We start from the raw sequence: 17,486 nt of genomic DNA, 5'->3' as shown, positions 1-17,486 counted from the left end.
GGACTAGGGTTGGTTGTGGGCCCTAACAGAACAATTTCTCTTTCGCTATCATCATGCATATGACTTAAACCCTGCGCATTGGAAGCAGGACTCAAAGGTCCGCTACTCGTCATTATGAAAAATATATTCAAATGCTGTAGATCCCACCGCTGCCACCAAAATTCTGTAACGTACCCGAGCGCAGTTTCTTTTGATGAGTTTTAATGCATGACAATAAACTAAAAGAGAAGACAAAGACCGATAATTCTAATTGATGATTTTAATTTACAAACAAATCCCAGATTATACTTTTAAATACATAGACTCTCCTTGGAAATAGAATTGGTAAGTGAATAAATTCCAGGGCCTAAATAAATCATTTAGAGGTAATTCAGCAAGTAATAAACTGGCACCCGAATAATTTCTCAGACTTACTGTTTCGTAAGTAGGTGTAATTTCCATAAAAGCCCAAACCCCAATTGTATCAAAATGCGGGAATGCACGTATATATATAGTATTTTAACCGGATATGCGGAATCACCAATATGATCTGATGACGTTTTACACAGATGACGTCGAATTGGTAACATTACCAAACCGGAAACGCTGCATCCCCAATCGAATTATATAGTGGAATTAAATGATGGATTTTAAGTAATATATTACCGTGTGTCAATAATTAATATTATGTAAAACAATATGAAAAAGTAATAAAACTTCGATGGAGGTAGGTGGTGTTTATTATTTTCGTGATTAAAAACCGCTATCAGCATGTCTATATTTGACACACATGGCGGCCATCACATGGAAAGTCGATCTCGCACATGTTTTGTTAAATTTGATGGACGTGTTTATAATTGCACACGTAATCATCCAGGAGTGATGTCTATCAATCTATAGACATTTGTTGATCGTAGAATATCAATTATTCTCGTAATAATTTTTGTATTACGAGTGTTACGAATATTTGACAGCTGAGCTGCCACAAAAATGAACTTTTACATATTCCCATATAATTCATGCCCTTAATTAGGGTACAAATATCATGGTTTGTCTATTTTCATCATAAATTGAGATCATTATATAAGCAGACTTAACTTAAACTTGCATTGAAAAAATACTGTAATTTTAAGAATCACGTCTGAAATTTTAACTATACATCATACTTCGATTCTGACGCTTAGGTTTAGTACCTCACTGGTTATAACCCCTGGAAAATTGAAGTTTATCAAATTCAAAAAGTTATGTTACATGTACCTAAAAAGGCCTTAGGTCCCCTGGCAATTGAAACATCTGATAAAGGGTGTGAAAATAGGAGTGGGTGATTTGTAGATTTATTTAAATTGTAGTTTTTGCATTATATTTAATGTTTTAGAACTTGTGCCCAATATTACAATAAAACAAGTTCAAACCATTTAATGTGCGTGTTTGTTTGCTTTTGCTAATGTTATAATTATTATCAATTGATGTCGTTCAGCTAAAGTTTTCCGAGGATGTTATTTCTATAAGTGCGAGTTGCTAGGCATAAATTCAATAATGGGGCAAGTCTAATAACTCAGAGAGGGATATTGCTTAAATACACAGCTTTTGTTTTTGTAGTATAACATTCCTCTAGTTATTTAAGATCATCGTTTAATTTGACAAAGTGGAGGATTTCCAGTATTTATGAAAACGACAGAAAGTGTAAGCATGAGTTATCGCTCTTTTTGCACAACAAAAGAGTATCTTGGAGATACTTCCATGCGCGGATCTAGAGGTGGTAGGGATGATCTTGACCCCCCCCCCCCCACCCCCGGAAAAGTTTACATTAGTGAAATTACCGCAAATTGGTCTCGGACCCCCTTTTCATCCCGGTAAACATAAATAACCCTCGGGTCCCCTTCCTGGGTCCGCGCAGGATTTCGTATTGTTTTCAATCGTCAAACTAATTAAAAAATTACACAACAGCGAAGTCAAACATATTTAACGTTTTATTCTGAAAACCAATTGCTATCACAGGCGTTAGAAATGTTCCTCTTACAATACAAACTGCTTTATTTTTTCAGCAGTTCAAAAGTTCATTAATGAGTCTGGAAGATTTAATAATTAGATTCCTTTTTGCTTTTGCTTTCTATACTGTACATTAACGTTATCTACTATATATTTGCAATTACTTTGTAAATGTATGTCCATGAATTTAATTATTATAAGTCAATAACTATAAGTAACATGTAATATTACATGTACTATGACAATTGTATATATTGTATGTATTATCATTAGGAGAGGAACTTGTAAGTTGTAAGAACTTGTTTCCGATCCTTTTGTGTTACTTACACAATAAAATATGTTCAAATCAAATGTTCCTCACAGCCCATAGATCTACATAGTAAAAGGAAACGACACTCAATGCATTTTGACCCCTCCTGTCGTTTTTAAACGGTTTTTGAAAAGTTAAAGATGCAACGATATTTTTATTATTTTCGCAGGTTTTATTCACTTGAATAGAGTGAAACAGTGCAATATTATATTTAATATACTGTTTAACATGTCTATATCACTTTATGATACGATGTACCTAAAATCAGTCTGCGGAGATAGTACATCATATGAAAGTAACCGTGTTTTGAAAAATTATTCGAGGTTTTCCAATAACTTATATATGAATTGATAAGATGCACAGACACGTGTTTCTACGACTAGTTCTTCCTGATAATATGATATTAATAAAACAATTAGGTAGATCAAGAATTTTTTTTTTGAGGGGTGGGGTCCGAGGAATATTTAAGTTTGCAGGGGGAGGGGTAGTCCGAGCCATATTTTCCGTAATTTTGCTATGCAAATATTCGAAACTTTAATTTTCCAAGGGGGTCAGGACTTCCTGATCCCTCTCCCTTTCCACTAAATCCACGCATGACTATCCCAGAAACAAGAGCTTGTAGTGCGAGGTCAGATTTCCCGCTGTAATTGATTTTTTTCTGGATCCGTGCATAATTTCTTTTAGGTATGTGTATGTCGTAAGAAAAAACGACAAGTCAGGAATTAGTAACCCGGACCAGGGTACATGTATATGTAAAGCGTAAAATTTCATGCCAAAATTTGAAATTTTGTACGTATGTTATCTGCTTTTGTTAAACAAATGTAATTTAAAGCCAATTAATTACATTTGCAAAGTAATTGTAATTCAATTAACTACATTTGTTTGAAAACCCTTGCAATGTTAATGTTAATTCAATTGAAGGTTTTAAGCAAGTAATTGTAATTTGAATTTGTTGTAACGGTTTTCGATGCATGCATATGTCAGGTTCAAGCTGCAGTACCATAGGTATTAATTGAATACGTTGACTTTGCGTTGTTTTGCATTGTGGTCAAAGGTAACTCCCACTGGATCGTTGGGAGGTGACAACTTAATTAATGCCAACATACCCCCAGTAACACCTGTCCAGGTAGAGAACCGATGGCACGGTTAGGAGGGGGTTAATATTTCATGGCTGCAACGTTCACTTCATGGAAGCAATGATGCTTCTCCGACACGCCGCTTTGGTACATGAGGTGAGAGTTCTCCGTGGAGAGCCGCTTTATAGGAACTTTCTCAAGTCTGGGTTCCCTTGTACAGCAAAATTATGGTGGTATCTATAATTCATACGACGGAAGAGAGGGGATAATCAGTGAGGTACTAAACCTAAGCGTCAGGAGTTACCGCCCTTGGGGATACTTGGACTGACCTTAAGGTAATCAAATTATGACGCTACAAGGAAGAGATTCTTATCTTTCCCTTCATCTAGTCGAACTACCAGCACAATGTTTGAGGTCACTAGTTTACCTGTTTACGGTTATGAAGTGTGTGTGTCTAGCGCTTTCAAAATGAGAGCGCAGCATTGAAATGATACTACAGTTTAAACTACTTAGCATACATATCTAATGATATGTACATGATTAAACTGTCTCAATATGTCCACTTATACATGTACATGTACCTACTGCATATTGCAAGTTTGTATATAATATATGATGGGGGAATAAGATAGCGCAAATGCCATTTCGGTTTAGTAGTGAAATACAATTTTGAATTTATTTTTCCCCAATTAAATCTATTCAAATATATTATAATAAAACTTTGCAAAAGCAAAATTTCTAACAATAGTCAGTTTTTAATATATTTAACAAAAATTAAGAAAAAAAATATTGTCGGAAATTATGGTGGTATCGAACCCGTAACATAAAAACCCTAGATATATAAGGTTAGCTTATGCCAGGTGCTCTAAAAGAAAATGCCCTGAAGTTCTAATAAATGACAGTTTTTGCAGGTTTTGATACGTACACGCTTGTTTGAGTCAACATATTCCAAGTATTGAACATACCTATAGGTTAAAAATCAATGATTCGTTAAATATTTATTGTTTTCAATGATTTGAAAAAAATCCATCAGATTTATTGATACTTTAATTTTTCAGTAGCCTGTCCGACCGCGTATGGGCATTTTACACGCCTTATCCACCCATCTTCTTTATATGTATTATACTTTGCATTCCGATGAGCTGTTAAGCTCAAGGACAATAAATTGAAGTGAATTGAGTGTGCGTCATAATTAGCTAGACAGGTACAGGTAGATAGTCGGTTCCAGCAGCACCCCATCCTCTAGCACCCATCACCCAGAGAAAATACATTTTCTACAATTTCTGGATTTTTAGAAAGACTGAACATCATTTTTTTCGTCGGACGTTCGGAACCCATCTAGTTTTGTCTTATCTTTTTTTCTTTTATGCCAAAGAATATCCAAAGCCTACTCTTATATATGCATAATGTCACAACTATGCTAAAGTATAGGCTGATGGGGTTTAATATCTTTATTAACTTTATTCATAACGCCATGAACCTGAAGTTTTAAAAGTAATTAAAATTTGATGTTAAATAGGTTCCTTTTTTTTTGGTAATACATGAGCCCATACTAATCATTCACTCAACTAAAATTTCATTCCAAAAGAACTTTAATTCTTTATTTCATATCAACAACAAATAAAATTCAACAAAATTGCACCAGATACACAACTACATTGTACAATAAATTACTAAGAAAAATAATAAATTGATAAATAGCATAGAAGTACGTGACCAGCTCGTAAACAACTTGTTACATGTAAATATGAAATAAATTACAACATTTTACGTCAATGTGTTAATTTTATATTGGTAACTGGAATGCGAGCAGTTATAGTAAATGAAATGGAAATAAAACAAAATGGCGACGATTCTATGTACACAATCTAGTAGTCTGAATTCGACTCCATAAGTCGTTCACTAGCTGCTGTCACTCCTGGGGGGCTAGGAGCTGACCTGTGTAGCGCTCGGGGCGGTGTGGCCGCTGCCCCCGGGCGAGATTTCTCCCTCCATTAGGGTGAAGCCCCTCTGCTCGGCGTGAATGCGGCGGTGCGTGTTGAGGGTGCTGGCCAGAGTGAATCCCTTCCCACAGATGTCGCAGCGGTGAGGTCGCTCTCCTAAAAAAATACCATAGATGCATGTAAATGTATATGGTTGATATATTCTAAGAACATATAATGGATACATGGTTAAGACAATTAAAAGTGGAGAATCTTCACAGATTTACAGATGGACGGATTGGTCGAAATAAATAAATAAAAAATAAAATAAATTAATTTATTAATTAACGGATGGATGGATGGCGGACGGAATTAGCTGACGTACCTGTGTGTGTGTAACAGTGGATCTTCATGTCGATCTTTTGGTGGAACCCCTTCCCACAGTACGGACAAATGAAGGGCCGATAGTTGGTGTGAGTGCGCATGTGCGTGTGTAGGTTGGAGGCGCGGTTGAAGGCCTTGTTACAGGTGGGACAGACATAGGGTTTGACTGTGGTGTGGGTCAGGCGGTGCCGGGTCAGATTCCCAGGCTGACGGAAGGCGCGCCCGCAGATCTCACACTTGAACGGCTTGTCCCCCGTGTGGATGCGCTGAAACAGAGCAAAGAAACGATCAGTTAATGCCTATGTAGATAATTCAGATAACATTATATAAATAGTGCCCGTTTGGGAGGGTAACTGTTGAAATTGACATCCCGAGACAACAACGCTTCGCGTCTGTTGACAATGGTTTTCAAGGGGTGTCAATTTCAACAGTTACCCTCCCAAACAGGCACTATTTATTTTACTGCTTGAAGTGAATTCTACGGCGAGCCGTACGCGCATTATTTACGCGCATGTAACAAATCGTTGTTACCCGTTGCCAAGTGTGTTGCTAACGCTAAGGGCAATAGAACGGATTACCAACTGGGTCTAAACCAATCAGATTTCAGTATTTAACATGAAAGTATAATAAAATGTTATACTTTATGAAACTTTATGCATAGAGATAATTGTGGCTAGATTTCTAGCTCTATGTCCAATGCGGAATTAAATATTTTTTAAGAAAGATGAATTCTACGGTACACCTATCATTGAAACAGCGAGTTAATTGTTTTAATTACATGACAGACTTCTCGTTACATTGTATATCGGTGGTCCCTAGACTAACGGTTCTGTATCAATTATGGCACGGCCCGATGACACGGTCTATTGACCCGAGTCGCGTGCCATCTTCCTTGACCACACATCGATTACGCTCTGTTTGTTTTTGGTAAAACCTCTTTCCAAACACAGGCGTCCAGATAATTGAATACTCCATTAATTTTCAATTCAATCCTTTTCAGATTGAACTTTTGAATTCTATCAAAGCAAATGCCAAATTTGTAGTACACTCCGATAATAAAATATCCCTAGGAAATTCCATTACTTTCTCATTATAATCAATGTTTCAGACAATTGGCGGAAATTGTATGGTTGAACCGTTGTTTGTTTAGAATTTTATCAACAAATGCGATGCGCGGGGATATTTTGCCTCCATTTGGCACATCAAAACATTTCGTTACATCGCATAGCTTTTGGCGTTATGCTCGTTTAAATACCCTCAAAAGGGATTATCAGAATCAATATTGCTCACTTAGGACTTTTCCTCTGGTCGAAATTTGAACAGATAAACACAAGAACAACACGATCAGTTTTCAGTTAACAAATTCAGTTATCTATTTGGTCAAAAACGGACATTCTCGCATTTTTTTTTAAAATCTACGGCTATCAACTGTACACAGGTTGGTGTACGACCGACAGGTGCTGTTTTTAACATTGTGTAGTTAAAACATTTAATGGACAAAAGAACATCTGCTAGCGGATTAATACCAATACCGCAAGAAACCGTAGTCTATTAATACTTGTCTGTGATATATTTAACAACTTTAGTTTAATTTTGTTATTAATAATCAATTGATTTAGCAATTAGAAAAAAAATATCATAAGTCTCGCAATATTGCAACCATAAAAAAGGCTATTGAAATCGATTTTATATGCTACTGAATATCTTTCAACCTCTAGAAAAAGTTATTAATTTTTATTCTGTGATTTAGATAATTCTAATCATATTGTATGTAAGGTCTTTTATACAGTGAAAGAAATAATTGAATAAACTAAGAAATCATCTCTCTCTCTCTCTCTCTCTCTCTCTCTCTCTCTCTCTCTCTGTGAGTACTATATCATACATACTTTGTGGGTGACTAGGGTGTTGCTTCTGGAGAAAGCCTTGCCACATACGTCACACTTGTACTTCTTGACGGGCGGGGGCTTCTCTTGGTTCAGTCGTTTCTGTCCCAGGGCAGACATGTGGAGGAACGCGGGGTGGATCAAGGCCGCCGAGGGGGCGGACATACCGCTCATCAACTGGATCATGGAGGTCTGGGCACTAGATAGATGGGGCAGGGATTCCGCTGACGGGACTTTAGAGGGGTACGGGTGCATCTGTGACAGACATAGCAAGGCCGGGTTCGTCATCAGAGCCGACATGTTTCTATAGTCAGGGTTCCTGGCCGAGTGGGGGGTTGGGGATTTCAAATCGTCGGTCTGATTTGTGGAGGTTTGGCGCTCGTTTTCGTCCTCTTCCTTGGGGGTCATTTCCTCTTCGTCGGAGTGACAGTCGGATTCCTCCCGAGACAGTGTATCATAGCGGTCACAGTCTTTGTGACTCGCCTCGGAACTCTTTTCGTCTTTTTTCAGAAGTTTGGTTAAGTTCATGAAATAGTTTGTAAAGGGCACCCTTGGGTCCACGCGGTAAAATACATCTTCCGGAGGAACCTCGCGCGGTCCGACATCAGATCGTGACGTCATTGCAGACATGGATGGGAACCCTTTCGACAGGGTGTCAGCTGGTATCCACGGTGACATTGGGAATGTCGGGAAATACCCGAGTCCGGAATTCGGGAACATTATTGGCATTGCAGTTGGAGGGAAAGGATATCTGGATTCCGCATTAAGCGAGAGTTTCTGAATTTTGCTGAAAGCCGATGCTTCTGACTGCGGCAGAGATAGAGAGGATTCCACGTCAGATTTGTAATCCGTGCAACTGGAGGCGGGGCTGATGGAGGGATCCTCTAGTCCGGAGTCTGTCACAAGAAGAGTGCGAAAATAAACGAATTATAACTTATATCAATAGTTATTTATATATCAAAAATAAAATTGATGGTGTGGATGAATATAGCGAAAGACATTGTACACGACTGCACGGTGCAGGCCTACATGAATATACATGTAGATAAATTAATTTAATCCGTAACATTTATAAACCATATTTCAAATAGATTTATATAATTTGAAGCTAAAATATTTAAAGAATCCGAACGTTAAAGAATCAGAGTTGTAAAAAAGATTAATAAAATAAATTCAATTTTTTTGTTAAATAAAGAACATAGATTATGTTAATAAATAACAAAAAAATTGATAAATTAAAAAAAGTAATAAAGTGATATGTATATATGTTAATAAAAAATGATTTTTGAATATACAAAATGATTTTTAATTCTAAGAAGTAACAATATTAAAAAATTTTTGTTTTGAATACATAGGAAATAATTTAGGCGTCTTTTATTCAGATTAATAGTTTTTTTTTTCATATTGACGATAATATGTAAAGAGAAAATGCTTTAAGTTACATATAATATACGGCAAAGAACTATATATGATTTTAGTCAAATTTGGCCCCCATAATTTGCTAATTTTAAAGTGATTCAGGTACATTGATTTGTTGTGTAATTTTCTAAAAGAGTTGACATAAAATATGTTTTTCACCTATTTATTTGATTAAATACACACTCATTGGCAGTATATGACGTCAAAAGTGACGCTATTTTAATAATTCAATCAAAAACAGTCAAAAATAGACATTTTTCTGATCTTTTTTCGAATCGGAAATATAGAGCGACTCTTTGAACAAAAACGAACTTTTTGTCACTCATAAGTACTGGAGAGATAAATCTTTGGTGAAAATATTTTGTTTGTTCAAGCAGTCGCTCAATGTTTCCTTAAAGAAAAACTGCTTTAAAACAAGCCGTTTTATGCTAAAAATGCGAAAATGGCGGGAAAAGGTAAACTGTATGATGTCATATCTTTAAATTGTGGGCACTAAAATCAAAATGAAAATTGTGAAAAAACTTCAAATGTATATTTGTTCAAATAAAACAAAGAATTAAAGTAAAATGACAATGTTCATTTAAGGGGGCCATTTTAGGCTCAAACCATATATAGTCCTTTAGGGGAAACTAATAAATGTACATATAACTTTATTTTCTACAAGAAACTGATAATATTTTTGATAATTAAGTTTAACGATGGTTTTTGAAAATTTTATTTAAATAAATATGTTAGATTTTCTGAAAGACATTGATAGAAAATCTGGATTAAACCAGGTTTATAATTTAACATTTCTTTTTTACTCGACAGTTGAAGAATCCATTGTTTTATAAATCAACATTGATAAAAAGGTAATATATAAGGAAGTTATTATACAAATGATTCCCACAGTTTGTCTTTAAAAATATATATTAATTCATTCACGAATATAATAAAATACTTTTCAGCAGTGTGGAGTAGATAAGTAAGTTTTTTGGTCTATCAAAAATTAGGTTTAAACGTTAAACTTATTCAAATTTGTTGCTTTTCCAGTGATTTCAAGGCGTTAAAATGTTCTTGTGTATAAATTGAAAATGCTCTTGAAAAAAGGTAAATCCAAAGTACTTTAAAAATTTCAAATGAATTTTATGTTAAATTTCTTATCTTAGAAATTAGATATCAGATATCAAAATTAGATCTTTGACCTTATGTGTATACCCCCCCCCCAAAAAAAAAAGCAATGAAAAGAAATTTAAAAAAAATAGCTACAAATATGAATGATAGAATAAAAGAAGAAAAACAGTTTCTCGTCTTACCTGATGTACTGCGTGGGGAGGTGGCCGTCTCGGCCTTAGGGTCGGGGAGATACGGTCTGTACATGTCTTTTTCCTCCCTCAAAATCTACAACAATAAAAGCGATTTAGTGGAAATCTCCGTAACCGCCTAGGAACCGTGGCCGATTATCAAAACTGGCCCAAAATGAACACAAATTCCAGTTTAAGCGATTTATGACATGTACGGCAGTCTTTATGCGATTTTACCCGTTTCACATATTTTATTACTACATTTCGGTAATCACATTATTTTCCTTTTTAACGTAAAAGGCCAACTCTACAATTTGATTGGCTAGTCTCCTCTCACAGCCACGCCTCCTCATGAATATCAATGCGGTTATCCGTTTTAAGCGGAATTATAATTCCATTGCTTAATAAATTAATCCCATCCAGGTGACAAAGAAATTTGATTAATCTCGTTACTGAAGTCACAGATCTCGGAGTTTCCCAGTCATTATAAATTAATAAGTTTGATCTCGAACTCGGGGCTAATTCCATTGTCTTATTACTGGTCAATCATTGAGCAATGTCATCTTGTCACTTATTCATTACACCAGGTCTGAAGTTATACAATCTTTTGACAATTTTTTACCGTATTTTTTATTATAACATACATCGATAATTAACGGTAATTAATTCAATCAACAAACCGGTGCGAACAACTGTTGCGACCGACTTCGTTTAATTCCATACTCATTGCATGTAAACTTTTAACATTATCGACACAAAATATGAGATGATTTCCATTAACTGTAATTCATTGCAACAAAACGCAGTTAATGTTTATTTAGAAAAAAAGTAATTTTCTCTTTTCTTAAGTAATTCAAATTATTTTTTGAAGTGAAGCTTACAAATATAGAATGTCCTATTTGAAACTAAATTTTAAAAGGTTAGAAATTGTGGAATTAATGGCAGAAATGGTTTTAAATTGACTGCAATACTCAATTTCTTGGTTCATATGTGATTTTCTTGGATTTTTTTTAGTAAATAAATACCCTTTTGAGGGACACAAATTTAAAAAAAAATCGCCAGAGAAGTATATCTTCATCAAAAGTGAAAGCTCTTAAAAGTTTTTTAAAAAGTCTTCTGGTTAAGAAAAGGGGTAAATTGATATTAGGTGTATAATGTCGCGATCAGCAGGCTCTACAGCGAGGCGCGTACCGGCAGATGATGTGGGGCGCGGATCACCTGCAGACCACGACAACAAATCAATTGGTTCCTGATTGAATTTCGATCGATTTCTCACCTGGCCTGGCGAGGATCGAACAGTAAGCGGCGGGTTTTCTCACCTAGTCGAGAACAGACCGTGGTTTTGTAAAATGCATTAGTGTCCATAAGGACGCGATACAATGCGCGGTCATTTATTACGCTAAATAAAGCATAATGACGGGGCGAGGTGTTACACTGGCCAGGTAAAACAATCAAAGACAGGGCTCCCAGGGTACCAGCACCTTCTGAACAGAGGGATAATTGCCGTTTGTTGCTAGTACCGGGTAGCTTGATAATCCATTGAGGACGATTTGGGAGGGATTTGTTAATTTGTGATTTTGACAGGCCACTGTTTTGCCTTGTTTAGGCGAGCGATTCCCGTGGGGCTCCTAACGAAGGTGTTTGGAGTGTAGGCCTTGGCTTTGGGAGAACGAATGGGACCACAGACCCGTTTCCGTGTCAATTAGAATGCCCATACCTTTAACGCACATCTAGAGAACCCCCTAACCGCTCAGTATCCACATTATCTACCGCCCGTCTCGGTCCCTAGGGGCTGAAAAAATCAATCGCGCAGAGATTTGTCTTCATACTTTTATGACCAGTCTACACATAAATGTACAGAACTTTTTAATTTGCCAACAATTTATTTACCTGCATATTTAAGCGTAGCAGTTGCATACTCCGCTAAACTTTTAAAATTATTATTATTTATTTCAACTTTGAGCAATAAGCTCATCAGCATTAAACACAAGTACATGCATGAACATATGCGAGGCACGCAAAATGCGAAGCCAGTAGGCTTCAGAGTGTCTGCAGAGCGTGCACTCTCGCTATGGAGAACAACTTTTATATGTGTTTACATCATATAAAATTCAAAACGCCTGTTTTTATGTACCAGTCTACATGTATCTCTCAGGGCATTTCCATTGAATGAAAAAACCGACTCTGAAATATTGTAGTAATTACATGCTGATTAATAAATAGGTTACAAAAAGCAGATATACAATGTACCTCCATGGCTAGACTTCTGTACAGTCTTTGCTCCTCCATTGCTGTTGTTCGGTAGATTCTCTCTGTATTTGATCAAATTCTGCCCAACTATCTGCCACTTTCTAAAGTCCGTCGTGTAATACGGAAACCATTCTGTACAAACTTCTATATACTACTTTTTAATCGTTTTAAGTGATTTGATGACTTTAAGTCATTTTTTCTGTCCGCAGGAAAAAATAAAAACAAAAGATTTAAGAGCAAATGAGTGTAAAGATTAGGACTTAAAAGTCAGCCGACATTTGAAGCCCATGACGCGGACAAAGAGAGAATCTTGTTTACAATATACCCACAAAGGCACCGCGCCGGAGTTAATTCGGACCGTGAATCACCAAAATCCGCGTGGAGTTCCGTGAACGGATCAGTTCCGCAATCTTCAGGTTTGTGGGAACTTGACAAATTCTCACCATTGCATTCAAAAGTCGGCTTACTCGACAGAAAATCTTTGAGGCAAAATATTAAAATGGAGATTAAAAGGACATCTGCTAGAAACCTATCGGCTACCGATCTACATGTCTGATTTTTGTAGAAAATTATAAAATATTTTCATCCAATACCGTATTTTATCATTATCATAATCAAAAATTCTTTTGCCATGGAAAACTATTAAATTTCGTTTAGATATATTTTCGTCATTTTAAAATGTATCTTTATATCTATATTCATAAATGCCTTGATAAAATGTCGGTATCGTGTGACATCACGGAAAGATATAATCATATCTTTTTAAATTGATATCCGTCAAGTCTAAGCTTCGATGCATTACAGAATAAATAATTAATTATTGACATTTATCTGCAATTTATTGTTGTGTTTTTTTTCTTGAAAAACAAGTCGAAATGTGACAGGTCTTTTTAAAGATAATATATTAACAAGACTGGATGGATAAGTAGTTGCCCAAGAGATACATGGAACCAGTAAAATACACGTTTTCTAGCCACTAACCGTCAACAAAAAAAAAATCCACAAGTCTATCTATTGTTTTCAGACTTCATCTAATTTGAGTACGGATAATTTCTTTTCCGGTCAGCTGAAGTGGTCTAAAAAAGACACTGGTCATCCAACACCTTTAAAGAAAAAAAAATACCAACTAAAAATATAGTTTACCGAATCCAATCTGTATTCTGTAAGCTGGTGTAAACATTATTTCTTTTCTTTAAGTGTATAAAACTTGATGACCTCGTCATATATCGCACAATTATAACAAAATGATACACGTGTTTGATGACATTTTTTCAAATAGAAAAATGTATCATTTTGTACATTGCTGTATTGATAACCCTACGCATAAAATGGATATTTTCACTAACGCTGTACATGTACATGTATGAAGCACCCAGTCTGCATTTCTAGACTGCTAAAAATTCGATAAAAAATCACCCATCAACAAAATGTAAACATGTTGCACATAGTAAAAAAGTTGGGAAACTTATTTTCTGTTAGGTGTTCACTACCTCCTGACACAAGAACATATCCAAAAGATTTCTCAGAAATCTAGTGGTACGATTGCATCTTCTACTCCTTAATGTTTGGGTTCCCAATCATTTTTTGAGATGTTTGAGGTTTGTAATAAGTGTGGGTTTACCAATAACATAGGGGAACTGTTTTTTAGAGTACAACGATGTTTAGTGATTATGCCAATGACGTGTAATCAATTGAACAATATGGTACACTACTTTAATAGACTTCTTTACAGACTTTTCCATCTGTTGTTACAAGTAATACATTTTAGAAACATTTGTACACATAAAATGTGACGCAATACGAGGTAATTAAAAGGAGATGTCATTCTGTGTTTTTCTATGGTCATAAAAAATCTGATGTAAAATAGAAGATTAGGGACGGAGCGGTGATTTATTGAACAGCGGGTAGTTCACCAACCATTGTCAGATTACGGGGTCATGCAGGGCGTCGTTTTAGGAGAACTATTATTTCAGCGCTTACAGAAAGCCGTTCCAAACTTCGTTACCGGTCTTGGGGTAACAAATAAGGATATTTTATAGGATACATTGCGTTCTCTTTGGGCCATAGCAAGGGATCAGCCCAAACAGCTTAAAAGCGACGACATAACAAGCTTAACACACACAAGAGCAGATTATCCATAATACACAGGAAGATTAGATCCAAAAGTTACTAATCTCATTGTATTTTTCAATACATATAAAACAGATTTGCTCTTTGTTTTCGTGGGAAAACGGAATCTTGAGATACGCCAGGGAATATTCCTTGTTCTTTTGCCACAAAACCATAAAGGCGATCTGCTGATAATTCCTCCGAGATCCAAAACAGAATACATCACGTGACAGACCAAAGCTCTCTCCCCGCCTCTGTTGATAAGGGAAAAAAACCGAGTATAAGTATATAATTCATAGATATCCAAACCTTATGCTGCATGTACATGTATACACTACATGGGTCCGGGTCCTAGCCTAGACACATTTTCGGTATCTTGTAATTCCTAAATTCATTTTTATCATAACACTGTGTCATTATCATGTACTAATTGTAAAATTGATTATGCCATTGAAAAAAAATTGAATGCCTCCCCCCTCCACTTCCGCACGAGCATTTACATGTATACCAAATGCCTTGGTAATATTGAGAGTACATTTAATTTATAATATAAATTAAATTATATTCTATTCATAGATCTGCTCTGGACAGGAAATTATTGATTTTTTGATTGAATATTTGGTGAATTAAGAGCGTCTTGAAATCTTATATTTACATTGTTTCCTAATATGAACATGCAGAATAGCAAAAAAGTTCAATTTTGTGTGAACTTTTTCAAGACGTTTTTCATTTTCATATATATTTTCTAATTTTAAAAAAATCTAAAAGTTTTTTGACCAGTCTTGACGCATAATTTTTTTTTCATTGATTATAATTTACATCTGAGTTGAGACTTAATTTTAAATCGTTTGTTAAGCTTGTTTGCAGCCGTAACAGCTTTTCTTGTTTCTCTTGATAAAACGAAACGAAATGAGAACTCATATAGAATAACAAAACCTAGTAGTATTAATTGTCTCCTAATTGTAAAACAAAATGTTTGAAAAAAAAAACAAAACAAAAAAACAAAACAAAACGTAGATTCGTCTAATGCTCGGTAATGTTTCGATGTGGCGAACGACCTTTAAACATAATATTAGGAATTCATTTTTCAACTACTACTTTTATTAGTCATTCCTGTGTGTTGATAATTAAAATATACATGTATGTGTATGGTACTTTTTTTTATTTTAGATCAAACCGCAGAGCAGCCAGGCAGCGTGGAAATAGACCACTGACTCTGAGGATACATTCCCTACACACGAATTAACTCGAAACAACAACCGCCAGCTTAATGAATTTTCACATGGAATATCCACGACCGATAATCCTATTTATAAAAGTCAGTTTTTAAAATAGTTACAGCCGAGCGCCGAAAACTTCTGGCGAGGGTTTCAATCGGTTCTCTACCTGTCATAGGAGAAAAGAGGAATAACCACTATAAGCTAGAGTAAGTAATCAAATAACAAGTTGACTGTGTGATGGTAGAGAGACTGTGTGATGGTAGAGAGACTGTGTGATGGTAGAGAGACCGTGTGATGGTAGAGAGACTGTGTGATGGTAGAGAGACTGCGTGATGGTAGAGAGACTGTGTGATGGTAGAGAGACCGTGTGATGGTAGAGAGACTGTGTGATGGTAGAGAGACCGTGTGATGGTAGAGAGACCGTGTGATGGTAGAGAGACTGTGTGATGGTAGAGAGACCGTGTGATGGTAGAGAGACTGTGTGATGGTAGAGAGACTGTGTGATGGTAGAGAGTCTGTGTGATGGTAGAGAGTCTGTGTGATGGTAGAGAGACTGTGTGATGGTAGAGAGACTGTGTGATGGTAGAGAGACTGTGTGATGGTAGAGAGACTGTGTGATGGTAGAGAGTCTGTGTGATGGTAGAGAGACTGTGTGATGGTAGAGAGTCTGTGTGATGGTAGAGAGACTGTGTGATGGTAGAGAGACTGTGTGATGGTAGAGAGACTGTGTGATGGTAGAGAGACTGTGTGATGGTAGAGAGTCTGTGTGATGGTAGAGAGACTGTGTGATGGTAGAGAGTCTGTGTGATGGTAGAGAGACTGTGTGATGGTAGAGAGACCGTGTGATGGTAGAGAGACCGTGTGATGGTAGAGAGACAGTGTGATGGTAGAGAGACCGTGTGATGGTAGAGAGACTGTGTGATGGTAGAGAGACTGTGTGATGGTAGAGAGTCTGTGTGATGGTAGAGAGACTGTGTTATGGTAGAGAGACTGTGTGATGGTAGAGAGACTGTGTGATGGTAGAGAGACCGTGTGATGGTAGAGAGACTGTGTGATGGTAGAGAGACTGTGTGATGGTAGAGAGACTGTGTGATGGTAGAGAGTCTGTGTGATGGTAGAGAGACTGTGTGATGGTAGAGAGTCTGTGTGATGGTAGAGAGTCTGTGTGATGGTAGAGAGTCTGTGTGATGGTAGAGAGACCGTGTGATGGTAGAGAGACTGTGTGATGGTAGAGAGACCGTGTGATGGTAGAGAGACTGTGTGATGGTAGAGAGACTGTGTGATGGTAGAGAGTCTGTGTGATGGTAGAGAGACTGTGTTATGGTAGAGAGACTGTGTGATGGTAGAGAGACTGTGTGATGGTAGAGAGACCGTGTGATGGTAGAGAGACTGTGTGATGGTAGAGAGACTGTGTGATGGTAGAGAGACTGTGTGATGGTAGAGAGTCTGTGTGATGGTAGAGAGACTGTGTGATGGTAGAGAGTCTGTGTGATGGTAGAGAGTCTGTGTGATGGTAGAGAGTCTGTGTGATGGTAGAGAGACCGTGTGATGGTAGAGAGACTGTGTGATGGTAGAGAGACTGTGTGATGGTAGAGAGACTGTGTGATGGTAGAGAGTCTGTGTGATGGTAGAGAGACTGTGTGATGGTAGAGAGACTGTGTG

General features: G+C 36.6%; 1 protein-coding gene across 1 annotated transcript; it reads right to left on the bottom strand.

Moving 5' to 3' along the window:
* Positions 1-4,998: 4,998 nt before the first annotated feature.
* On the bottom strand, positions 4,999-12,662 carry LOC105327195 (uncharacterized). The gene is made up of 5 exons (XM_020066763.3): positions 12,496-12,662; positions 10,258-10,342; positions 7,547-8,439; positions 5,662-5,926; positions 4,999-5,453 (listed from the first exon to the last, which is right to left on the bottom strand). Exons 1-5 carry the CDS (start codon positions 12,532-12,534, stop codon positions 5,281-5,283), a joined length of 1,455 nt encoding a protein of 484 aa, XP_019922322.3. The 5' UTR covers positions 12,535-12,662; the 3' UTR covers positions 4,999-5,280.
* Positions 12,663-17,486: the final 4,824 nt, after the last annotated feature.

Source organism: Magallana gigas, chromosome 5 (assembly GCF_963853765.1).
Source record: "Magallana gigas chromosome 5, xbMagGiga1.1, whole genome shotgun sequence".
Taxonomy (NCBI): Eukaryota; Metazoa; Mollusca; class Bivalvia; order Ostreida; family Ostreidae; genus Magallana; species Magallana gigas.
Note: the sequence above shows the minus strand (reverse complement) of the source record. Positions and strands in the feature narration are given on the sequence as shown.